The following is a 26,182-nucleotide window of genomic DNA, read 5'->3' as shown; positions in this document are numbered from 1 at the left end:
AGTTCCCACCGCCTCTCTGTAAGACCTCCCTGAACACTGATTTGCGAACACCAGAGCCCGCCTTTTTACCACAGCTGAAGACTGACAAGGTCAAGGCTTGCAGGCTGAAGTTGGGCTCTTGTTTTTTTATTACAAGATGGCTGTCACAGCCAATGTGCATCAAAGGGAGAAGAGGAGCGAGGAGAATCACCCTTCCCTCCCTCCTCGCTTTCACACGTGCATAGAGAGTTGGTCTAGTGCTGCTGGTATTCTGTTGCTAGATTCTGTACCCCAAGATCTAGCTGATCCAAGACAAAGAAATCCTCATGTACACCAGCTTTTATGGTGTAACATGCCCCCAAGTCATTCCTGATTGGTTAATAAGAGGTCTACAGCCTGGGCTAGACAGAAGAGAGAGAGAGAGATTGATCTTGAGCAGAGTGAAGGCTCCCTGGGGTCTGAGGCGGGGAGGAGGAGAAGAGAGAAGGAACAAGGAAGAAGTCACTGTGGGGGTAGGTGGATCGCGAGCGCATGACCATGAAGGCTGGCCTGTTGCAGTCAGAGTGGCCCAGCAGAACATGGCAAGCAGTATCTCACAGCTGTTGAGAGGGAGGTAGACAAAATAGCATAGAGGGGGGTTGGGGATTTAGCTCAGCGGTAGAGTGCTCGCCTAGCAAGCGCAAGGCCCTGGGTTCGGTCCCCAGCTCCGAAAAAAAGAAAAAAGAAAAAAAGAAAAAAATAGCATAGAGGGTTGATATCTGCCCAGCTATAAGGCTTGTTATAAATATAAAGGCTTTTGACATATTTTTTATTTGAGAACTGTATGTTCTAAGTGTGTGTGTGTGGGGGGGGGGGATCCAGAGTAATATCTACCACAATATTTTGGTGAACCAACATGGGGCAAGAACTTACTTATAACCCAAATGGAAATTTCAGATTCCTCGATAAAAGCCATGATAAAAGCCATGATGGTGGCTAGGAAGGCAGGAAACAATGGTTCCTTAATAATTTTTTTCCAAGCCTTGCCAGGTTCAGATAGGATCAGAATACATCCTACTTTGGCACGTACAATTCCAAGGGGGTCAGAGCTCTAAGTACAGCTGTGCCCAACCACAGCTTGCCCACCAAGTCTTGCTGTGTTTCAACCCAGAGGTGGGACACTCAGCTCCAGAGCTGGGCAAACCCAAGACCCATAGGACTGATAAGGTCTTGGAGATCACCACTAGGGAAACATGCCTCCCAAAGCTAAAATTATAGAGAGCTAACATGAGGTAAGATGTCACGCTACCCTGATTAGCCAACCAGTCTCCTTAGACGTAAAACTCCCACAGGAGAACCGGTAACTCAGCCTAGCACGTGATGATATACAAGCCAGCACAGCACCTCTGAACAAGTACAGGGTGCTGGGGAGTGTGCTCATACACTAAGATGGAGATGTGTTTAAATAAAGTTGAGTATGGAGAAGGATATTAAATTAAGAAAGAAAAGAGAAAGATGAATAAATCCACATAGATAGCAATCTCCAAAGAAGGGAGAAAGATAAAAATTGATATGAATGTTTTCCAGGGTACATAGACACGAAGTAAATCAGCCCATGCCTTTGATCCCAATACTTGGGAGACAATGACAGAGACAGATTGGTTCTGTGTGAGTTCAAGGCCAGTCTGATCTGCAGAGCAAATCCAAACCAGCCCAGGCTACACAGAGAAACCCTGTCTCAATAAATAATAATAAATACATATCACTGTAGAGGAGGATATCTGGACTCCATACAGTCTTGTTTTGATTTATAGAGATGAAAATGGTTGTATGCCCAGCGGTAATGATAATATTGGACATCTTCTTTAAGGTAAAATGGAGGAGGCCTGGATAAAACTGGGGTTGCTATATTGGATCTATACTTACAATAGCTTCAAACTGCTGGACAAAAGGCATGTCATGTTTGGAGAAGAGGGTTTGGATTCCATCCAAAATAATAAGGGTCGGATGTGATAGAGGGAGGCCGCCTGAAGATCGTGGCTGCAGAAAGGAAGAAAAAAAAATAAATAAAAGGATCAACTGAAACAGATAATGTACAATGCTGAACTCTATTGAGACATCTCTGAAACTGACAGGGTCATGTCTATGTCTCCAGTCAGAACTGCATCTCTTCAGTCTTGTTGTCTACCAAGTCCTCAGGACTCATCAGACCATCTTCTCATATGGCATGGATGGGGATTTATAATAGCGTTTGGTTACAATACAGATTGGCTTAAGAAAGACAGATGTCCTTTACCTGCTCAAACAAAGAACAACGACAAAAAAAAATTCTTCATTAATTGAGCTGTGCACCTCACACATTACAAACATCATTGTTTCAAAACTGTATACTAGTTATGAGAGCTTATATGTTCACAGAAAATGACAACCAAGGAAGCAGCCTTAGCAGGATCCATCCTTGAGGATGTTGGGATGCCTGATCCTGCCTCCATGCTGTTTCCTCAGGAGACTTATTTCCAGAAAGGCTTCAAGGAAGGCTGCTGACTCCAGATGACCTTGGTTCATTCAGCCTTACAGACTGATCTGACCAGGACTTCAGTTGAATCCTGAACTTTCCCATCTCACAGAAACTGGACAACAAATGATATAGATCATTCTCCCCGGACTTGGTCAGTATCCTAAATTTTAGGGTCCCCAGAAAATACTGTTTCCCTAAATTAACAGGAAACAATTTCAAAACGACTGTCATTCCAGTTCCTTAAGGTGAGGCGGATGGTTTTGGTCATTTTATGAGTTAAAGATATGTTGTAATTTTAGGGGATAGTTATAGTTCTGGTCTTGGACAGGGAGGAAATGAAATGGGAAACTTAAACTCAGGGATTTCTATCTTACTTTCTCTCTATGTTTCTTTCTTAGGTAAAGGGAAGGGAATTGAGAAGAAATAGGGGGAATATAGAAATATATAAAATAGGATAAGGGGTAAATTATTGAATCTACTCTTCAACTTAGAACCATTGTTATTCTCAAGGTTATTTTGATACACTGGTACAAAAAATTGCATATTGATACAGAAATGTGATTCTTTGCATAGGTTTTTATATATTGATACAGATGTAAGGTTTTCATTGGTACAAATCTTTATATATTGCTACAAAATTTAAAGTTACTTTCATTACAACATAATGTATATACATATCAACTCTTATATAGATTTTATGCCTATGTAGATTATTTGAAAATGCAAGGTTTAATCCCAGTCCTTTTAATAGATGCTATCGCAAACTGTTAAGAGATGATTGAAAAATGCAAGTTAGTAGTCAAACTCATGGTCACGTCAGATCAGTACAAAAGTATATATCCTGGATTAAACAGATAATAAGTAGCTAAAAATGAGCAACTTTTGCTTGTTCAAATATGCTGTGAATAGAAGCTCATAAAATATGGCATTTAAAGATGTTCTATTAATTTAAGGCCTTTTGACATTGAGACATGTCAGGTCCTGGCAGCACCCCACTCCACTTCAAAGAGGATAAGCATCAATAACCTCCATATGGAGTTGGCAAGCTAGCACTGGGCAAAGAAAGTGCCCTGACTTTATCTGTAGACAGAATGTTGTCCAGAAAGGACAAACAGATGCAGGGAAGTCAACTCCCAAGCTCTGCCAACACGGGGTAAGCAAGTCCTTCATAATTCCTGCTTCACAAACGGTCTGTCAGGTATTCTGAATCAGAGAGTTGAAGGTGACGTTCCATTGTTTTAGAAATATTTGTGCACTGTCCGGGTGGGTCAGCTGTCTATCCTTTCTGCACTTCCTGAATACTCAGGTAATATTTCTTTCTTTCTCAAGTCTCTGATGGGATTGAAGACTAGATAGTCACAGTCTTACAATGAAACTTAAATTGTAAAGATCTAAGAAAAAGTTTTAGGGTCTAAGGAGATGTTTTAAGGTTGGTAGCTACAGTTATGAGAATGTAAATGCTTAAGATGGTGAGAAAATTATTTAGATACAAAACAATGAACTCACCAAGGCAGGATAGATGATAGAATACTTTATCCAAAGTTGCCAAGTACAGATGGACTGAACTTTATGAATGTGACTCTTACCTAATAGTTTTCCTGGTTGTTTCATAATTTTCCCAGTGTATGTTGTTTATCATTATAAGAGAAAAAGCCTTTTTATTTAGACAAAAAGGGGGAAATGTTGAGGGTTGGTCTGATGCTGCTTTATTCAAATGCTAAATTCTGTACCCCAAGATCTAGTTGTTGCACATGGAGAAGATTCTCATGTACACCAGCTTTTGTTGTGTAAACCTTGCTTCCCAGGTAATCCCTGATTAGTTAATAAAGATGCCTACAGCCTAGGCTGGGCAGAAGAGAAGGAGCAGAGTGAAGGCTCCCTGGCTTGGTGTCTGAGTCAGGGACCATGAGGCAAAGGCAGGAAGAAGTCATCATGGAATTGGTTGATTATGAGCACATAGCCATGAGGGCTGGCCTATTGGAGTAGGAGCAGGCCAGGCAGAACATGACAAGTGATATCTCAGGATTGACAGGGAAGTAGACAAAATAGCATAGAGAGTTGATAATCTTCCCAGCTCTTAGTGAGTGCTATAAGGCTTGTTATGAATATAAAGGTTTTTATGTGTCTTTTATTTGAGAACTATATGGTCTAAGTAGTTAAAAAAAAACCCAAAAATAACATTTACTACAACACACACATATGTGTGTGTGTGTGTGTGTGTGTGTGTGTGTGTGTGTTCTGTATATGCCTATGTCTGTGTCTGTCCAGCTGTCTGTCTGCCTGCCTATGTAAACAAAAGCCTTCCCCAAACTTCCTCTCCCAACCTAGAAAATTCCCAAATGCTGCTGGGAAGACAAGCATCTGTGTTTCCCATGAGGGTCAGGTTTGAAGAGGGGGATGGTGGTAAATCCATGGTCAGCCCAACAGCAAATGTTGATGTAGTTCCTATTTCTGCTATTTCCCTTTTCATTTAGCCAAGAGCCACCATTTTAAACATGTTTTAAAATTAGGTTCACATGGCAAATATTTATTTGTGCTCATTTGTGGAACCACAACCCATTTTTCATCTTTTTTTTTAATGTTGTTCATTCATAAAACAGTTACTTTCCCCCCAAAATACTGGAGTTGAATTTCTAAAAGCTCCTACTTACAACTTAATGGTGATGGGAGAGGTCTTAGAAATCCTACTTAGAAAATCTGAGGGGCTGGGGATTTAGCTCACACACATGCACACACATACACATATACACATGCAAACACACATGCACTCATACATACACACATGCACTCACACACACAGATGTACTTACATACATATGCACACACATGCATGCACACACACAAAATAATAATAAATTTAATAATTTCAACATTTTCACCTAAATTTAAGGAAACATAAGATGACCAATGTTATGTGTCGCCTAAAACAAACTTGAAAGCAAAAAGCAAAGCACAGGCAATGGTAAGGGGAGCCAAGGTTGTCCCCACGTCCTGAAGGTGCCTGCACTCAGCTCAGGACATCAGGACATCCCAGCTGAGCATACCCTCCTCTCTATTTTGCTGCACTCCTTCCCCCAATACAAACACGTTTCCCCCACATTAAGACTTGGGTGGGGGAACAATTGTAACAGCACAAACTTGTCATCCCAGCAATAGGGAGGCTGAGACAGGAGGATTTTATGTTCATGACCACCCTGGGCTACACAGTAAGACTACGGAAAAACAGACTTGTATTTAGTATTGACTGAGCGTCACCGTGAGCCCAGAATGTAAGCCTCAGTCACCCTCTGGGACTCTGCCCTAGAGCCTTCAGCGTGGCTCCCGTCAGGTCAACCAGCATTCATCAAGTCCCAAGGACAAGGGCCAACTACATCCTCTCATTGCTTTCTCCTCCCAAATTTGGTCTTGCAAAGGCCTCAAAGTCCTGGCCTGATTGACCTCCTCTGTTTGTAATGCCTAGGCTCCTCCTTCCCATACCACTCTGGGGAGTCTGGATGGGGGACCCGGGGGGCTCTTGCACAACAAGCACATTCTAGAATGTAAAGTCGCCCAAGTATCAACAAGTCGATCTTTTGTAAGTTATACTGTATGAACTTGCAGTTCAGGACAGATTGACAGACTGACAGATGTCCAGATGCTTAGAGATGCTCACGGAAGAAGAAAGATACTGTCTCTGCCCTAGACATGCCTTACAGCATACCTCACTTGCCAAAGTCGGGCTGAAGTCACCCCCAGAACTCTTCTTTCCTTAGGGAAGACCTTGCTCTGTGTTATTTTAAAGCCAAGGTGGTTTGCTTGCCCAAGAGTCCACGATGTAAGCCCTCTTTTATGACAGTAATTATGAATTCTAATGAACACGATTTTGATAAGGATAATTAATAGACTCTCATAGTTAAAATACCAATTGCCGACCCGCGGTACTGCAAAGTCATCCTCCGTGATTTCCTGAGCTGTGGCCTTTGTCTTCTAGCCTCACATTTCCATATCACAAGCCTCTTCACCTTTCCCGGTTCACACAAAAACACACATTTTCTCTGAAGCCAAAAATGAGTGACCATTGCCCCAGAACAAAGGATCCAGGCATCCTGGCTGGTTTACGTCAACTTCACACAAGCCAGCTAGAGCCACTCAGGAAGAGGGACCCTCAACTGAGAGAATGCTCCCACCAGACTGGCCTGGGGACAAACCTGTGATGTATTACCCTCACTGAGGATGGATGGGGGAGGGCCCAGTCCACTGTGGCTGGTGGTCCTGGATTCTATAAGAAAGATGACTGAGCAAGCATGAGGAGTGAGCCAATAAGCAGCACTCCCCCATGGTCTCTGTATTAGCTCCTTCCTGCAGGTTCCTGCCCTGAGCACCCTCAGTAATGGAGGGTTTTCTGGAGGGGTGACACAGAATAAACACATTCCTCCTCAAGGTGCTTCTGGTCATAGTATTTTTATTATAGCAATAGACACACCCTAAGACACCTGGTTACCCCAAATACCACAAGCCCATCGTGGGACCATGGCCCATCCTGGGAAGAGTTTCACGGAGTTCTCAGAGTGACAGGAGAAGAAAGCTGCAAAGGCAGCCGTGATTTCAACCACAGCGGTAAAGACCATGTGGTTTCAAGCCCAGTGGTAGACTCATCAGGTACATGTGCTACAGTGGAGTAAGAATCTCTCCTCTATGTAGGCCTCAGATGCCCTGATGGGCTGGCAGAAGCCAGGGGATCCATTTGCACATTTACCGCACGGTCACAAGGACGTTAGAGGAAACAGGTGGTCACTCAAGGGCTATTGAGAGAGACAAAGAAAGTTCAAGCCAGTTTGGCTCTGGACCTGCCACCTTCCAGCTCTTCACAGTCACGGTAGTTTTAACCAGTCAGTCAGCCTTACAGAATCTTTCCACAGATGTGGTTTGTTCACCTCCTCCTCCCTAACAGCCTTTCTCTTTCCATGTTATAATTTCTCAGAGCTATGTGCTGAAGACACAATGCTATGAAGTGAAGCTCTACCAGTCCAAGCCCAAACCCTCATGTCCCACCTACATTCCCTGGCTCTCCTGTGAAGGCTCAGGGAATGGCTCTGTGGAAGGAGAGGTGGGAAGACTGTAAAAACCGAAGGAGAGGAGGAGTGTTGTGAACTGCTCACTTCCAAACATGACATGGCACCCTCATAACAACTGTGGTTCCCTGAAAAAGACCAGCGCAACATAGGGCTGGGCAAAATTCCAGTATGGAAGGGACAAGAGCTCGTGGGGCCCCACCCCTAGGTGAGGAGCTGCTGGCAGCTGGAAAAGAAATAAAGGTTTTCCTCTGGGGGTGTGAACACCAGTAGGTTGTCCGAGTTCCAGGGGATGTCTCCACAGCCACACACACACAGGAGGCATGGACTGCATTCGGTGAGAAATGAACAAAAGAATTAAAAGTTGGAAGAGGGACATGTTGAGGGGAACATGCAAGGGATCCAGTGGCCGCTGGAAGAGGGATGAGGGTGGGTATGGTATCGATAAGTGTGTATGAAATTATTAAAGAATAAACTCAGGAAGGATGGAGGGAGAGAGGGGCAGGAGAAGGAAAGAAGAAAAGAAGTTGGTTGGTTAGTTGATTGATCATTCAGTCAGTCAGTCTGTCTGTCCGTTCGTTAGTCAGTTAGTTAGTTCAGCCATGGGAGTGATCAGACACTTGACTCTGGGGGAACTAGTTCTCAAGTATGACCCTCCTGGATGGCTTGCTCCCACCACTGCTGGGCCAGTGCATTTCAACCTTCAGTGTGTGTCAGATGTCCCCAGGGGTTCAGAGGAGGGGACACCCAGGCCCCGGGAACAGGGCAGAGGCCCTGTAATCTGTGATATTGTTTCCAGTCCTGGCTGCACTGCAACTGAGCCAAGCAAATCTCTCTACTCTTTCTCTTCCTTCTCGATGAAGGATGAAAATGTGGCTGAAGAGATATAGCTCAGTGAGTAGCAACACTTGCTACACAAGGGCCTGAGATCAGGGCCCCAGAACCCACTTAAAAGTCCAGATGTGGCCACTCACAGCTGTGACGGCCATGCTGTGGTTGAAGAGCTGACAGGCCTGAGCATGGCAAACATAGCGCTAGCATGCCTATCCCTCCTCTCCCCCCTCCCCCTCGCTAAACCATTACATTCCTAGAGCTAGTGACCAAGGTCTATTCCCTTACTTGGCCACTTCCTTATGCCTGACTAAAACTCCAAGGTCCAGCTATTAAAACACCAAGGTCCAGCAATCAAACTTCATTATTTGAATACACTGGCTAACCCCTGGCTTACCTAGAACAGACTTTCCTTTCTCTCCTTAAAACCCCACTCCTGCAGAAACACCTGCTGCTGTCTTTGCCCTATGCAGAGACAGTATCACCACCCCAAACCCCAAAACCCCACCCCAAGTTTGTCCGCCCAGGGTAATAAATCTCCTTTGTGCCGAGAATTTGTCATCTGGATGTGTTCTGTGCCAACTCTGAGGCCCATTCAATGGTTAGAAGAGACAAGGGGATTGCTGGACTCTGGCCAGCAGCCTAGATCCAGGCTTCAGTGAGAGACCCTATCTGGAAGAAATATGGTGGAGAGTGATAAGAGTGATAAAGGAAGACACCAGTGCTGGACTCTGACACACACACACACACACACACACACACACACACACACGCACGCACATCAGAGAGGAGCACTCTACAGCAGTTCTATAAACATTTAATTAGATCTTATGTGATGGTAGGTGTGGTTTGGTAATAAAAAGTTTGCCTATCATGTGTAAAGCCTGGGTTCTGTTTCCAGCATCTACCCCACCACCACCACTACACACACACACACACACACACACACACACACACACACAGAGAGAGAGAGAGAGAGAGAGAGAGAGAGAGAGAGACGCTCAGATCACAATAATATACAGATCAAATACCTGGGACATAGAAACACTGAGATGAGACCTGGAACTTTCTGCTATTTTAGTTAACCTGCCCAAGGCCTAATGTTACGGCAACCTTAGAAAGCACGTACATCTACCAGCCCCATGATTTAACCCAGCGATGACAATTTCGACTCCAGACTATCAGAAATATCTGTGGTCTCATGCAAGAGTGCTCAGTCAGTGTTGTTGTCATTATTATTACTAAAATGTAGTATTTGTTCTCAAAACATGCTGCTTACTTGAAGAGAGGAAATAACCCAGTGGCCTAGGAGGAGCAGTCAGTGCCCTTGGCATGAAAACAAGGGAAGTCTAGGATGAACGCTGTTGCTATTAACTTTTTCTGAGCTCACATACAAGCACAGACTTGAATTCCGAAGCATTGGGAAGAAAAGAATAAAGAAAAAATACTTCAGCGGGCATTAAGAAAAATTCCGTACATATACAACAGCCAGAGATAAGCCAGGGCATTTTAAATCCACATAACTGTTAAAGGAGATAAACTACCTCAGCAGAAGGGCAGGTTCTCAATTTGGTATTTCTGGAAAGTGGAATATTATATAGGTGTCAACAAAGACAAGTCCCGTCTTGAAAAGACCGAGAATGCACTACTAACTTTTTTTGAAAGTTGAGCTGAAAACCAACACATCAGTGATGATTGTGGTAGGCTGTTTCCCTCTGTCCGCTGTTTGGAGATTTCTGAAATGCTTCACAGATGCCTGCTTTATTTTGTTCTACTAGCATTTAGTTAAGAAATTTTTAAAAATGTTTTAAGAAAGGCTCTGAAAAGAACACTAAGAAGAATGAAGAGGGGAAAGCAGCAGGAGACAGCACCAGCCTCCACAGAACAAAGGACACTCTTATCAAATGAGCAACAAACGGGGTCGGGAAAACATCTGTTTCAAATTTGATGCCTTGAAATGGATGGGGGTGTGGCAGCACGTGCCAGGAGCAGTGCAAAGAGGAGATAGGACACTTATTCCCGAGCACACTGTTGACTCGAGGGAGCCTCAGATATCTCACTGGTCCTTCTCTCCATCAGAGTGTGGAGCATGACTCTGGACGTAAATGGGAGCCCCCTATACATGACCATGTCAAAAGACCAAACACCAGCATGTTACAAAGGACGTGGGAAGAGGGTGGTCTGCACCGTGCAGTCTGTGCCCAGACTATCGTCGGTGTGTGGACACCAGGGTCCCTGCGTGTTGAGCCAGTGTGGCTTCTCACAAGCTGTGTGTGCCTCCACAGTGAGAAGCTGGGTGATGACTCCCTCTGGTTTCTCCTATCTCACATAGCCAGGATGCTGACAGCAGAAGGCTGAGGCCCCAGGATAGGTGAGAACAAAAGAAAAAGTAACTATAGGAGTCTGTAGGTTACAAGGTTAAAGCCCTCTTTGAGGTTTTGTTTCTGGTGTTTGAAACAAGGTCTCACCTTGTAACTCCCGCTATTCTGAAACTCTATATCCTCCTGCCTCAGACTTTTAAGTTCTGGATTTACAATTATCCACTCCCATGCCTGACTTTAAAGTTATTTTTCTAATAGTTCCATAGGAGGCAGAACAGGAGCATGCATTTGCTGTGAGTCCTAAAAATCAGCCAGCTGGAGACAGGACCCGACAGAGGTACTCAGCAAACACACAGCACTTGCCCGACTCTGACACAGCCAAGTGTGTGCTGTATCTCATTGAAGGCACACAGTACGCTGCCAACTCACTCTTCTGGGATGGAGGACACTGGCATGCCCAGGGCATGAGCTTCTAGTGGTCTTTGATCCTTGATTTAAAAGCTCATCACCTGCTTCATCAAAATATACCAATGTAGGCTGGACACAGTGGCTCTGCCCTTTCTGACAGCTGTCCTTGTGCAGTGAGCATAAACAAAGTCTACCCCTTCCTGAGCTCCTGACCACACACTGCAGTGCTATTCCACCCAAGTTCCTGGTGACGAAGGAGTAGTTACTGGGTTCCCTTGCAGAGGTTACTTACAGGAGCGTGGGGCACCACAGAAAAGACCAAGTTTGGAAGTCTTGACTCGGCAGGACAATCACATTCCCTCTTTCCTGTGCAGCATAGGAGCCCCTCTCCTGCTCCGCCCCCACCTTCAGCCTCTAGCCCCTCCCCAAGGTGCCCGAGGAGACCGTGTGCAATTAGGGTAGATCGCATAGAGCTGGGTGGCAGAGTCCTGGATACTCAGGTGCGGGTTCCGTGGCCCTCTCATCTGCTCCTTCTATGATGTAAGAAGTCCACAGACCCAGCTGCGATGAGCCTCACCCAGCGGAACTCCTGAAGATGGAGGCAGTTTGACTCCAAAGACTCCTGTACAACAGCAGTCAGGTCTGCAGAGAGCTACAGGCCATCCAGAGGCAATATAGTGAGACGGTGTCTAAAATATAAACAAACACATACACACACACACAAGCACACACACAGACACACACACACATACATACACACACACAAGCACACACACACACAGACACAGACACAGACACATACATACATACACACCTACACACACATACACACACACATACATACATGCACACACACAAGCACACACACACACAGACACACAGACACAGACACAGACACATACATACATACACACCTACACACATACACACACACATACACACACAAGCACACACACACACAGACACATACATACATACACACCTACACACACATACACACACACATACACACACAAGCACACACACACACATACATACACACACATACACACACACAAGCACACACACAGACACACACACATACATACATACACACACACAAGCACACACACAGACACATGCATACATACACACCTACACACACATACACACACACATGCACACACAAACACACACACACAAGCACACACACACAGACACATACATACATACACACCTACACACACATACACACACACACACATGCACACACAAACACACACATACCACGGAAGATAGAACAGTGACCATGACAACATAAGCCAAGAAGCAAGTTCAGGCTATAATCATGTGTAAACACAAAGAGAACCAGAGCCCATGTAACCACAGAACCATAGACCCGATCCTGAATAACCTGGGTGTCCACTGCCTCCAGCTGAGGCTTAAGCCTTCCCCTTGCCACCCCACCTAACCTCTTTAGACTTATTGATGCCCAGTCATGGGAATGGTCCGACTTGCTGTCAGCATCCAAGTCAGAGCAAAGACCTGCTATCAAGAATCCTAGCTCCCATTGCCTAGCAGGAGCCTGAACCCTACAATTATCCTTGGGGTTCCCCCTCTTTACAAGCTGCCCCACAGTAAGTGTTGAACACCCAACCCCACTTGTTTAACCCAGGCATGTTCCTCGAGGTGTCTGGCTGTAGGGACTTGACAGAGTGGAGATCCACCCAGGTTCAGATTAAGTGTTTGGTGCCCCTGACTTGGAAGCCTGGGTTCAGTAACTCTGCATCAGAAACCCGACTGTTCAAGGTGGCCTGTGTCTTGCTGGAAGGGAAGGGCAGCGGAGTTTGACCCCTGGTATCATCTGGAAGCCCTCAGCATAGGAAGTGCTTTGCTTTCCATCAATAGGCTCCCCTGAGTGTCTCTGGTAAACATTCTGCCTTCAGGGAATTTAAACCCTAATTGCAGGTCAGGTGTGTAATACAGCCTATGCCTGTAATCCTAGCACTTGGTGAGCAGAGGCAGGGGGATGAGGGATTCAAGGTCATTTAGGGTTTCACATTGAGTTTGAGGTCAGCCTAAGATACTTGAGGCCTGTCTCGTAGGTAGATAAATGAATGAATATCCAAGCAGACAAATACCTGACTGAATACTGGTCTATGCTAAACATGTTGGCAGTGCCACTGTGGGTAGTGAGTTTAAAATAGGAATAATTATGTCTTCAATGTTGCTTACTAACATTAGCCCAGTGCTCCACAAGCATGATCTCCCTCCACGGCCTTTGTCAGTCACATGTTCCCTAGGGAGGAGTGATGCTTTTCTCCATGACACGGAAGGCATAAGTGAGGCCTGAGACTTTTGTATGTTCTCTGATGATGTCCTTCTGATGGTCAGAGAGCTGACGTGCAAGTGCTGGGATTCGAACCAGGATGGAATGCTCAAACCCTCTGCTTTATAGCACATCCTTCAGAGTACGTGTCAATTGTCTCAGTACTATTTCCTCTATAAGGTCTTCTACAACCCAAGTGTGATGGCACCACGAGTCCAGTCCGGCCTCCCCACCTAAGATGTACTAGTGAGTGCAAATTTTCATACTAAAAGCCAAAGCCACACCACGAGTATGAAATGAACAGCAGTCCTCCCAAAAAACGTTGTGCTACTTTCTTTCTGAATGAGTTTGAGGAACGGCCATGAATTCGCAGCCGTCCGGCAGGACTGGTTTCAGGACAGTTTCCAGATAACAGACTTGCTCCTTATCACGACCCTCGCCAGCCTGCACTGGGGCCCCACTCTGAATGTGCCCTGCCTCCCCAACTCCAGCTCCCTCTCTAGAAAGACAGGGCAAAGGAGTCTGAGTCCCACATAAAATTTACTTTTCATAGAGCCAATGCAAGGTGTGAAGTCTTTTGGCTCTAAGTCGGTGATTCTGCCTCTGCCCCTGCCCCTGCCCCTGCCCCTGCCCCTGCCCCTGCCCCTGCCCCTGCCCCTGCCCCTGCCCCTGCCCCTGCCCCTGCCCCTGCCCCTGCCCCTCCCCTGCCCCTGCCAGAGGTGGCTTTGTGGTGCAAACAAAAGAAGGAAAGGATCTCTCTTCTTCCCTCACACCAGGCAAGATATGGCTGTGCTCTGCTTCCACACACAGGGCAGGGCAGATCTGATTAGACTCTCTCTCGAGCAGGAGTGTTAGGGCTGAAGTCTGTAGTCCACAGCAGAGCCAAGGTAACAGCTGACACAGAATAGAAAGAGATGGGCAAAAGGGAAACAGAGAGAGCAAACGACGTGGGGAACAGAACTGGGAGGTTATTTTTATCGGATGTGTGTTCGTCCGCATGTATGCACAGCACCATGCATGTGCAGTGCTGTGGACGCCAGAAGAATGGGTCAGAATGGGTCAGGTCTCTGGAACTGGAGTTACCGGAAGTGCTGAGCCTCCTCAAGGACGCTGGCAACCAGACCCTGGAATGTCTGGGAGAGCGAGAGCGGCAGGTGACCTTAGTTGCTGAGCTGTCTCTCCAGCCCTTGTTAACGTAACTGAAAAAGTGAAGGGTCTTTTTGGCATTTGGGCAGCAGGCCACAGTCTCCCACCCACTCCCCATTCCCCTTTACCGCTCCACATTAAACTACACTCCTAACTAGTCAGCCTCCCACTTGATGGGTTCTTCGGGTGTCCCTGTGTGATGCTTATCAGCTGAAGGGAAAGAGGAGGTTCAGCACTGAGGAAGGAAAGCCAGCAAAAGTGTGTGTTTGATGAGAGGAAAAATACACAGTGGCTTCGGGGTGGCTTCGTTCTCTGGCAGTCCCCAGTCACCTTGAACAAAGCTCAAAGTATCAGGAATACACAGGGTAGGTTCATGTCAGGCAAGAACACAGGCCTTTATGTATTCAAGTACCTGTTCGTGTGTGTGTGTGTGTGTGTGTGTGTGTGTGTGTGTGTGTGTGTATCTGTGTCTATATGTGTAAGCCATCAGTCAATATCAGGTTCCTCCTCAATGATTTTCTGTTGAGACATAGTCTCCCACTTGGGAGAATGTCCCCTGCTCCCCAAAGCCAATGTCAATGCATAGGCTGGGACCAAGTGAAAGGTGCTAGAAACATTAAGAGGTGGAACCTTCATAGAGATCTCCCAGTTCTTGGGTGAGACAGTGAAGAAAGAGTGAGAATAGGGCTCTCTCCCCTTCTTTTTCACTTCCCAACTATGCTTGGCTTCCTCCCAGGCTCCTGTTGTGATAGACTGTCTCACTCACAAGCTTACAGACAACAGGGTTGATGGTTCCTAGTCTAGAACCCCCAAAGCTCTGAGCAGAGATGGGACACAGTCGATAAGTGGGTTTTCTCAGGTACCAGTGTCTAACACATGAGGTCTGTGATGTTGCAGGTGACAGAAAGCTACAATGTCAACCAACCAGCTGGGCCAGGATTATGAAAAGGCAGACCAAGGTGTTATTAAGTAACAAAGTAGCCACAAATGACAGAGTCCAGGAATCCACCTGCTTTGAGTTATCTGTTTAATTTCCACAAACATCTGATTGGCATTTCTAGTTTTCAGAACATTTCGTTTACAGCACCATTGAATGCTTCTCACCTGCAACAGGTGTGTATGTGCACATCCATTGTGGGGGATTCCCGTACAGTTAACAAGGAGTTATTGAAACTCTAAAGCTTTAACAACACCTCCACACCCCACCCAATGACATGTTACACTTTGGCAATCTTGCCCTTGAGAATAGAAGGAGGATTTTTCAGCAACAAAACTCCACAATACTGTAACATAACCTCAAGCCTCCAGGAAGGGAAGGCTCTCCCTAGTCAATTCTTCCTGGACAGTGCTCTCTCCAATTCAGAGTCTGTTCAGAGTCTCTGGTCCGAAGGCCCCAGTCCCATCTAGCTAAGAAAAGTCCATGTAAATAAGAAAAGTCTTGGGTCAGGGTGGGGTAGTTAGAAAGAGAGGAAATGCCAGAAAATAACATATATTTTCCAAATTCTAGAACATTTTATATACTGAACATTTGGATTTGCTAGAGGCTCTGCTTAACCAACTGTCCTCCTGGTTTGACCACCTTGTTTCCACTCATGGCCACTTGAGTAGAAATGAACTCAGAAGCACAAAAGCTGACAGGACATAAGGCAATGACACAGCTATAGAGAAGGCACGCTGTCGGTGATTACTAACCAGATTCAAAACCCAAGTCTAAAATGTAACCAAACCCAAGTCTCATGTAGAAAAGCTAGTCTCAAACTCACTATGTGGTCAATGGCTGCCTCAAGTTATTAAGAGCCTCACTCCAAGGTAATTCCAGTAGCCAAATGCATGTCTGTGTAGCAAGGGTGGCTTCAGGCCTCAGCACAACAAATGCAAGACCTTTTTAAATACTGTTTGTAAACAGTAAATCGTGATCTAAGTGAGGTGGTGGGTGCCTATAAACCCTGAACTCAGGAGGCTGGGGCTGCAGGATGGAGATATCCAAGACAGTGTGGGAGAGAGAGGGTACTCCCCAGGGAATACATGGCAATGTCTAGAGGAACTTTTGGTTGTCGTAGGTTGGGGAGATGATTTGAGATTTGTGACTAGAAGTCAACAATGTTACCAAATAATACATAATATGTCCTGGACACACCCAGCTCAGAATGCCAATATGTCAAGATAGAGACTCCCTGACAAACATCCACTACATTGAATGTTGAAGTTCCTAATTTACTCGGTGTGTGTGTGTGTGTGTGTGTGTGTGTGTGTGTGTGTATGTGTGTGTTCATAACAACCCTAAAAGGAAAGAAAGCAATCCTTTCCTATAACTGGTGCTGAAGTGCTAGAAGGAAGTGCTGTGTTCCACAGAAGAACAAACACTGGAAGACATGAAAAACCCTAGCAGGGCAGGGAACAAGGCAGCATGCAGGACACCTAATACTGGCTTGATCCATAGAGGGTATGATGCATGCTATAAAAAGTCGTCTTTGGGGTTGAGGATCGTAGCTCATCAGCAGAACACATGCCTCACAGCCTTGAAAGCCCTGGGCTTGAGCACCGCCCCTTCCGGGGGAAATGAGGAAGGCAAGCAGGAAGGAGGAAGGCAGGAGAGGCTCTAGCATGCAGGAGGTGAACTGAGGGTCAGTATTTACTCAGGCTCAAAGAAACAATGTTGTCTTGTCCACCAGGTGCACAGCTGATTCAGGGAGGGGAAAGCATCGAGCTCTTCCTTCAGAAAATTAAAACCAAAACAAGACAATCAATGATCTAGGAACCCCCAAACAAAAACATCAGAGAGCCAGAGCTGAAGCTGTTAAAAGCAACCATGTAGCAAAAGCATCTCACCCTTTCAACTTGGCTGCACATTAGTGAATGCACACTAGTGAATGCACACTAGTGAATGCACACTAGTGAATGCACATTAGTGAATGCACATTAGTGAATGTACACTAGTGAATGCACATTAGTGAATGCACGATGGCTGTCTTCAAAAAGCCACGTTTCATACTGGCTCCTATCTATAATTTGCTATGCAAGTGTCAATCAAGATAATCTTTCTGAGGTTAAATTTAATTATGTTGGAACTAAGTGTATTTTCTTTCCAGAAAAAAAAAGTACTTCAGAAATTAAAGAATGAAAAAAAAAGAAATTAAAGAATGATATTTACATGCAAACAAATACATTCCTTTAGCTAGTAGGAGGAAACTGTAAAATTATCATTATTTTTCCTTTTATTATAAGGCACAGTGACATGAATTGAGATTTGGACATTAGAGAGAAATTTCTACTTTGGCTTCAACTAAGGCATGGAACAGGGTTGGTGTGGTGGAACCTGAGTACGTGTCACCCCGCTGGGCATCCTGGAGAATCCTCTGGTTCTCTGTGAGTCTACGTCACAGGTTTGATGCCCAAAGTAGAAGCTGTGTTTTTCTTCCTCCCCTAGCTTATAAAGTGCACACACAATCCAACACAATAAACTTCTGGGAATGAGAAAGGCTTTAGATAGTTTTCTGTTCACTTGTGGATGGTTGGTTTAGATCTAATCAACTTCTAAGGAACAAAGATTTTCCTAAACCCCTGATCACAGCTGCCCATCAGCCTCCAAATTTAAGAGTAAGATTAAAGAAACAAAACAAAACACCTGAGTCTCACTAGTTTGCCTGGGCTAGTTTTAAATTGCTGGACTCAAGTGACTCTTCTCTCTCAGCCTCCTGAGTAGCTGGGTTCATGGGCATGTGCCACCATGCCCAATAAAGGCATTGTCTTTAAAATGATGCATTGACAAATGTGGCTGCCTCTCCTGTGGCCATCCACCACTTCTGATGAATCCTGCGTAGTTTCTTAGTAGGATCAAAGCCTAGGATAAGACCACTTTCAGTGAGCCTTGAAACTTGTCTGACAAGATGCTGGCTCCGTCAAACACCCCGAGGTCATACCTCTGAGGCTCTGATTTAAACATGGATGCCAAACAAGGTGTAAAAACATGTGACAGACATTTCTGCACTTTCTTCTACCAATACAGTTCAGGTATGTGCCTGAATCAGATCATAATTTATTTGAACTTCATAACATGGGTCACAGACATGAAACTCCAAGACAAGAGCCTCCAAACACATTACAGTCAGCAACCAAATTACTTTTCATTTCTTGCTTGGAGATCAACTTTTCCACCCAGTTACTAGTTGGCAACTACAATAAATACTTTAAAATATGCCTAATTAAAGCAAAGGCAAACTAGCTTATTTGTTTAGCAAGAGTGAGTATTCTCCTGTCCCCAGAAGATTCATCTCCCCTGGCCAATGATACGTAGATCAATGGGATCAAAAAAGAAGGCTGTGAGGAATTCTGGACAAGAAAATAATTATCAGGACTATATGTGGCAACAATCCTACCTGGAAACTTTCTTAGGTGATAAATAAGTAAACAAGAAAAGGAGAAGGAACACACCATAGCTGCAGTTTAGTTCCAGCAGGAAGTAAAGATCAGTCGCCTTACAAAACAAAAAGACAGTCCAAAACCCAATTTTCCCTCCACCCCAGCAAAGTCTACCCCCTCTAATGTTTTAAGATCACTTCCTGCCTTAAGAGGCAATCTGTCTTTCCATCTTAATAACTATGCATCTTGAATTTATTTATTAGGTGTCTGTTTCTCGTGGTCCAAGAATGGACTTAAGAATATATGTTTCTGCAGGGCCACGAAAACCTGATGTTCATCTTTTATGATCTTTGAGGGGAAGAGAGGAAAACATAGTTAAGGTGCTTAACTGCTTTTCTACCCACGTAAGCTTTGAGCTCACCTGAGAGTCAACTAGAAGTTCTGATGTGTTTGAAAACAAAGGCTACATACAGAGTTCATCTCGGTAACAGAGCAGTTCCTTAGCACGCACGAGCCCTGTATGCAATTCCCCAGCACCACAAGACAGACAAGACCTACTTCATGTCCCCTGTCATAGTTGCTGAGCCCTTCAACACTCCTGATATATACACTAGGGCAGTCTGCTTTAGGAAATTCATATCCGTACTGAAACTGTCACAGAGAACCATGAGATGCCCAGAGTACTGGAAAGGGGTTATCCACCACATGAAAATCAGCAGGCTTGTTCCACTAACATCTCAAATGGCTGACCCCTACTGACAGGATACACATCCACAGAGCTCTTCCCACAAGCAGAGCCAGTGACACCAAAGTGTCTGTTTAGACTGTTTGATTTGTGTGGGAACCCACTAAAAATGAGTGCTGTTTTCACAATGCTGTCTCTCTTGAGTCTTGCTGTGAACCTGTCCTTGCTTCCTTGGACAGCCATCCAAAGCCACATCTATGACCACTTCTGGAGCTTCTATGCTTCGGTAAGACTCTAGATTGGGCCCACCATTGTGCTCTGCACAACCATTGACGAGAGCCAGAGGCAGTGTCCCCGGGGGACAGCAGAGCTTCTTAGCGCAACTCTGGGAGATGCAGGGTGCACTGCAGGTTGGCAAGAAGTCCTTCTGCTCCAGGGCTTCCTTCAAGTCCAATGTTTCAAACTGGATGGTCACGTTGTGGATTCCTGCATGGTGGAAGATCTCGCGGACTTTTCTGCTGGCATCCTGGTATTCCGTGCCCTCCTGGTGCTTGATGTGCAAGGTGGCAATAACCTTCCCACTTATCAGTTCCCAGATGTGCACTTCATGCACACTGCTAACCCCAGGCACCATAGACAGCTGGCTCACTACAACAGACAGGAGCAAACAACAGCCAATGGTGAGTGCTGCAGTAGAAACTTGGTCTGTGTGCCTAATCATGTCCCCCAAGGCTGTGTGTTTACCAAGGCCAACAGGAATAAGAGCTGTCCCTCAAGACTCCATGTTCCCATAACCAGCCTTCCCTCTGACTTCCTATCCCACACAGTGTTAGCTTACAACAAGTAACGCAAGAGCCTGAGACAAAAAAATTGCATGTTCAAGACCAGTTCAAGAAACTTCTAAAGAAGCCCAGGCACATGGACAGTCAGTTCCAGACTGGCCTGCTCTACTTACGGTCCCATGCCAGTCAGGACAACATAGGGGGATCCAGTCTCAGATGTACAGACAGACAGACAGACACATGCACACACACATACATACATGATAGATGTTAGATAGATAGATAGATAGATAGATAGATAGATGATAGGTAAATAGATGGGTGATTTATAAATCAATAAAGAGATGGATGACAGACATATAGACACACTGGCTAGTTAACAACATGGATCAAAAGCACTTACCAGAAATGCTACTTCTAGGGATATATTCAAAGTCTCTAAGATGTTTAACCTCCGAGGCACATAACTGAAGTGAGACTCTAACTTCTCTACAAGCAAAGCAAACTAGAAGGTGTCTCTCCAGATTGGGCAGAAACCATTTAACACTGCCTCTCTACAGTGTAATTTGCCACCAAATAACTTTCCGGCTTATGAATGTCAATTAACCAGATGGCATTATCTAGGCCATGAGTGAATAACTTTTCTTTATAGGGGGACTAAAGGGAGTTTGAAATTCAAGGTCTTGCAGAGCAGCCTTAATAAAGTTAAAAGACATCTTTGCTGTGAGGTCAATCAGGCCCAAATGTGGGTTTTGCCCAAGGATTACATTCTCAAAACTATGCAAATGAGTTAGAGAATTGAACTACCAAGAACCTTTGGTTCTTGGAGCTGTGAATTATCATGCCAGGCTGAAAGTCACACGAAGCATGCCTGCATCACACGTGGTACTACTCTAGGGTGCTTCAGAGCAAGCATCCCAACTCAAACAGTGCTCTGTGATCACAACCCTCTGATCAATGTGCAAGCATTAGCCGTCCCCATCCACAGGCGGACCACTTACTCAGCTCCTCCATGTTGACTCCCTTGGGAACCATCTGCAGCAGGATGACAGCAGTCTCCTTGATGAGTGGAAAGGCTGATGATAAGATAATGATGACCATGACAACAGTCAAACTGGGGTCAATGTAGCATTGCCAGTTACACGGGTCTTCATGTCTCAGGGGACGAACATAGAATATGATGGCTGTGACAACCACAATCACGGACCCCAGGGCATCTCCCATCACATGCAAAAGAACACCTGCCAGGAAGGAAGACAGACGGGTAAACCTCAGAGCTTAGTGTTGAAGCCACACAAGGATCAGTGATCCGGACTTCCAAAATCATAAATGTTCTCTGTTGCTTCTGTTAGAACACTGACTAGATCAGAAATGTTTAACATAAGCCCCGTGTGTGATTCATACCTACTATAATCTCAGCATTTAAGAGGTCGAGATGGGAGGATAGCTACATAGTGAGACCATCTTACAACAGACAAAATAATAATAGCGACTACTCAGAAAACAAGATATCAGGTCAGAATAATGTGATGGCTCAAGCAAATGGGGATACTCATCACCAAACATGGCAGCCTGGGGTGGGTTCCCAGAACCCACATGATACAGTCAAGTAACTGACTCCTTCAAGAGTCAGTCCCCTAACTTCCACATGCATAACCATTATTCATACACACACACACACACACACACACACACACACACACACACACACACAAATGTAATGAAAATTATTTTTAAAGGTAAATGATATAATTGTATTTTAATTTCATTTTTTAATTAAAAAGAAGGAAAGGAAAAAAAATTAAAGAAAATCTCAGGTCAGCAACCCAGGACCCAGAGAGCCCAGGAAGAGGAATGGTCTAGAAGACCTGGGCTGGTTGTCACCTGCTATGTCACCATCTGGCACTGATACATCACTATCACCATCAAAGGGCATCATGGGAAACAGAACTGAGCAAATGATATGTTATTCTTTCAGACTAGCATCTGTACATTACATTATTTTAAACTTTTGCTCCATTTTGTATGTGTAGTCGAGGCTGGCCTCAAACTCCAAATCTGGCAGCTGTGCCCGGCTTCAAAGTTTGTGTCGTTATTATACTCTGTGAGTCAGGTGTGGGGTGAGGCTCCCCTGGAACTCCCTTCATCTTTTACTGCTGTTTTTAGGGTTGCAGAGTCAGGGAATGGAGCCCAGGATCTCAAGAATGCCAGGCAAGCATTCTGCCACTGCCACAGCAAACAGGACTATGAATCATCAGGGGTGGTTCTTCTGGTTCTCTACTCCCCTCAACCCCAGCCCGCTCCCCATTTTCCTTTTCCACATCTCTTTCTCAATGGCTTGCCCTTATTTCCGAGGCACTTAGTGTAGGAAGGCCTGAAGAGCAGGGATGCTGGTGAAGTCTCCTCTCAGAAGAAAGCATTTGTCACAACCCCAGAAAATTCAAATTCTGTCGTCCGAAAGGTCTTAGTCAATTAACTGCAGAAAATATGCAAAGATCTGGGGCCTGGGCTATAGGTGTACATTAAATTAGAATTTAGTAAATTCAGTGAAATCTGCTCAGAAGGATTAAAAACGTAGACACAAAGTATTTGCATTCCAGGAAGGAATACTAGAGTCTTGTCCTCAGAGCCAGAGCAGCAGTGACATCAACAACAGCAGCAACAACAGCAGCAGTAACAAAGCAACAGTAACAGCAGCATCAGTAACAACAACAGCAGTAACAACAGCAACAGTAACAGCAGCAACAGTAACAACAGCAACAGTAACAGCAGCATCAATAACAATAACAGCAGTAACAACAGCAACAGTAACAGCAGTAACAGTAACAGCAGCAACAGTAACAACAGCAACAGTAACAACAGCAACAGTAACAGCAGCAACAGTAACAGCAGCAACAGTAACAGCAGCATCAATAACAATAACAGCAGTAACAACAGCAACAGTAACAGCAGTAACAGTAACAGCAGCAACAGTAACAACAGCAACAGTAACAACAGCAACAGTAACAACAGCAACAGTAACAGCAGCAACAGTAACAGCAGCAACAGTAACAACAGCAACAGTAACAGCAGCAGCAGTAACAACAGCATCAGTAACGGCAGTAACAGTAACAGCAGCAGCAGTAACAGCAGCAGCAGTAACAACAGCATCAGTAACGGCAGTAACAGTAACAGCAGCAGCAGTAACAGCAGCAACAGTAACGGCAGTAACAGTAACAGCAGCAGCAGTAACAGCAGCAGCAGTAACGGCAGTAACAGTAACAGCAGCAGCAGTAACAGCAGCAGCAGTAACGGCAGTAACAGTAACAGCAGCAGCAGTAACAGCAGCAGCAGTAACAACAGCATCAGTAACAACAGCAACAGTAACAGCAGCAGCAGTAACAGCAGCAGCAGTAACAGCAGCAGCAGTAACAGCAGCAGCAGTAACGGCAGCAGCAGTAACGGCAGCAGCAGTAACAGCAGCAGCAGTAACAACAGCATCAGTAACAACAGCAACAGTAACAGCAGCAGCAGTAACAGCAGCAGCAGTAACAACAGCAACAGTAACAAAGGCAACAGAAGAACAGAATCAACCTCAGCAGCAGCAACAGCACTGGTGAGAAATAGTCCCATGCTCATATGGGTCCTGTCTTGATCTGATGTAGCAACTCTTAAAATCACACCAGTCAAGAGTCTCAAATCATCAGGTTCAAGTTCAGGGCACCACCACCTGTCAACAGCCTATGGTGATGGTTCAGAAGCAAAGGTCTTGGCTGCCTAGCCCAATGACTGCATATTGATCCCTAGCCCCTAGCCCCTAGCCCCTAGCCCCTAGCCCCTAGCCCCCATGGTAGAAAGAAGTAGACACCTGACTCCTGCAAACTGTCCTCTGATTTTACACATGCACACATGCACATACAATAAACAAATATGTTTTTTAAGGAGTTCCTGTGACTGGCCATGGTGGTACCAACCTACAATCCACTTACTCAGAAGGATGAGGCAGGCGGATGGAAAATTCAGGATTAGGCTGGGCTATGTGGAGATTTCCAAGCCAGTCTGGGATACAAAGAGACTTCTAGGCCTCCTTTGGCCATATACTGTCTCAGGAAAATGGAACAAAACAAAACAAAACAAAACACCACAAACACAAACAAAAATTTAAAAACTATGGAACTGCCCAAACCATAAAGTCTGAGTATCCCAAAAGCCACCCAGGGAAGAAGTAGAGGGTGGAATTCCAGCAGGATGGTGTTGCAGGCAGAAGGTGTGCCAGACCAAACAGTGGTGCTGGGCACAGTGTATTTGACCCGAATGAGGGTACAATGGAACAGGCCTTTAATTCCAGCAATTTGGAGGCAGAGGCAGACAGATCTCTGTGACTTATAGGCCATCCAGGGTTACATAATAGGACCTAGTCTAGAATGAAATATAACACTGGGTGTTAGGTTTCCGTCAGATATGCTTAGAAATTCTGAGAGCAAAGCAATCAGCAATGCCACAGAAAGCACGGCTGAACTTTGAGCACTTGGATGGGGACTCTGGTCAGGAAGGGGAATTTCCAGAGCTCACGGTAGGATTAAATTACACTCAGGTACGTCCACCCCACCCCCACCTCCATCAGCCCCTCCTTGTGTCCAAATAAGAAAACTTACTGTGTCATTTGCATTCTTGATGTCCCTCTCTCAGGACTTTTACTCTCACTTGAGTCTAACAGGGGTCACCCCTGCACTTCCTAGAGGCAGGCAGTGGAGGCTCAAAGACACACAAGCTAGAAAGAAAGCCAGAGCAGTGGCTTGGGCCTATAGTCCCAGCACCTAGGAGTCTAAGGACCCCAGATAGCTATAGGCTAACCTGGGCTACATAGTGCGAGCCTCTTCGGAACAGCAACATGGTGTTAGAAGAGGATGGATGCCAGGTCTGGATAGAGGGCCATTGCATCCTGTGCTACAGAAGCCCTGCTTCCGCCCCAGGTTTCCCAAGTGTGATCCCTCAAAAGCCCACATAATATTGGCCATCACACTTCTGTTTCCCACAGTGTACATTAAAACACAGTACAGGCTTGTCCACAGGCCAGGGGGCATCTTCTCAACTGAGATTCTCACTCCCCAAGAAATTCTAGCTTGTGTCAAATTGACATAAAACTAGGCAGCTCACCACACTAGTCAAAGCTGGGACTGGAGTTGAGATCCACAGAACCCATGTAGCAAACCTGTAACCCCAGCCTGGGAAGGCACAGACATGGAATCCCCAGAGCAAGCTGGTTAGCAAGGTGACTTGAGTCAGTGACCCCTGGGTTTGACTGAGAGGCCCTGACTCAATGGCCAAGGTGGAAGATCAATCTGGGATGATTCTAAACATCCATCTCTGCTCTTCACAGACAGATGCACTGCCACACATGTGCACCCACACAGAGGCACACATGTGCACATACATGTGCAACATGCACACAAGTAAGTTTAGATAGATAGATAGACAGACAGACAGACAGACAGACAGACTTTTTCTCAGGAAACCGGGTCAGAGATACTTTCTCCACAGATAATGTGGAAAGAAACTCTGATCCTGTTTTTAGACTCAGTTGCTTACAGGCATTTAAGATACAGCCATTCAGTGGGAAGTGCCCACTGGAGAAATAAATTACCCATTTGTGGAGGCCAAAGTTATGTGTGACTGTGGAAAGAACCATGTGTGTGAAAAAAACAGCTGAGACCAGGCAGGGCGATTTTGAGTTAATCCAGAGTTATCTCTGGATTAGGTTCCCTCGTCTGTAGGGAGAAGGACTGTTCATTTTCCCCAAGGTCTTTCTTGATCTTACTCTCTGGTCTTTCTCTTG

The 26,182-nt window shown here is 45.3% G+C and overlaps 1 protein-coding gene across 4 annotated transcripts in view; it reads right to left on the bottom strand.

Moving 5' to 3' along the window:
* Slc30a10 (solute carrier family 30, member 10) overlaps positions 1 to 26,182 on the bottom strand; it is a 54,779-nt gene that overhangs the window by 24,677 nt on the left and 3,920 nt on the right. For 2 of the 4 annotated variants that reach the window (XM_039090584.2, XM_039090583.2), the window contains exons 3-4: positions 21,369 to 21,608; positions 1,885 to 1,998 (exon numbers count right to left, since the gene is read on the bottom strand). In XM_039090584.2, coding sequence (XP_038946512.1) covers positions 1,916 to 1,998; positions 21,369 to 21,608 — 323 coding nt within the window. In that variant the 3' untranslated portion in view covers positions 1,885 to 1,915. Of the gene's footprint in view, positions 1 to 1,884; positions 1,999 to 19,124; positions 20,234 to 21,368; positions 21,609 to 24,335; positions 24,447 to 26,182 lie in introns of those variants that run through there. The other 2 variants (NM_001105985.1, XM_039090585.2) reach the window with 2 other exon arrangements.

Source organism: Rattus norvegicus, chromosome 13 (assembly GCF_036323735.1).
Source record: "Rattus norvegicus strain BN/NHsdMcwi chromosome 13, GRCr8, whole genome shotgun sequence".
Lineage (NCBI taxonomy): Eukaryota > Metazoa > Chordata > Mammalia > Rodentia > Muridae > Rattus > Rattus norvegicus.
The sequence above is the reverse complement of the archived record's forward strand: the minus strand, read 5'-3'. Positions and strand labels throughout refer to the sequence as shown.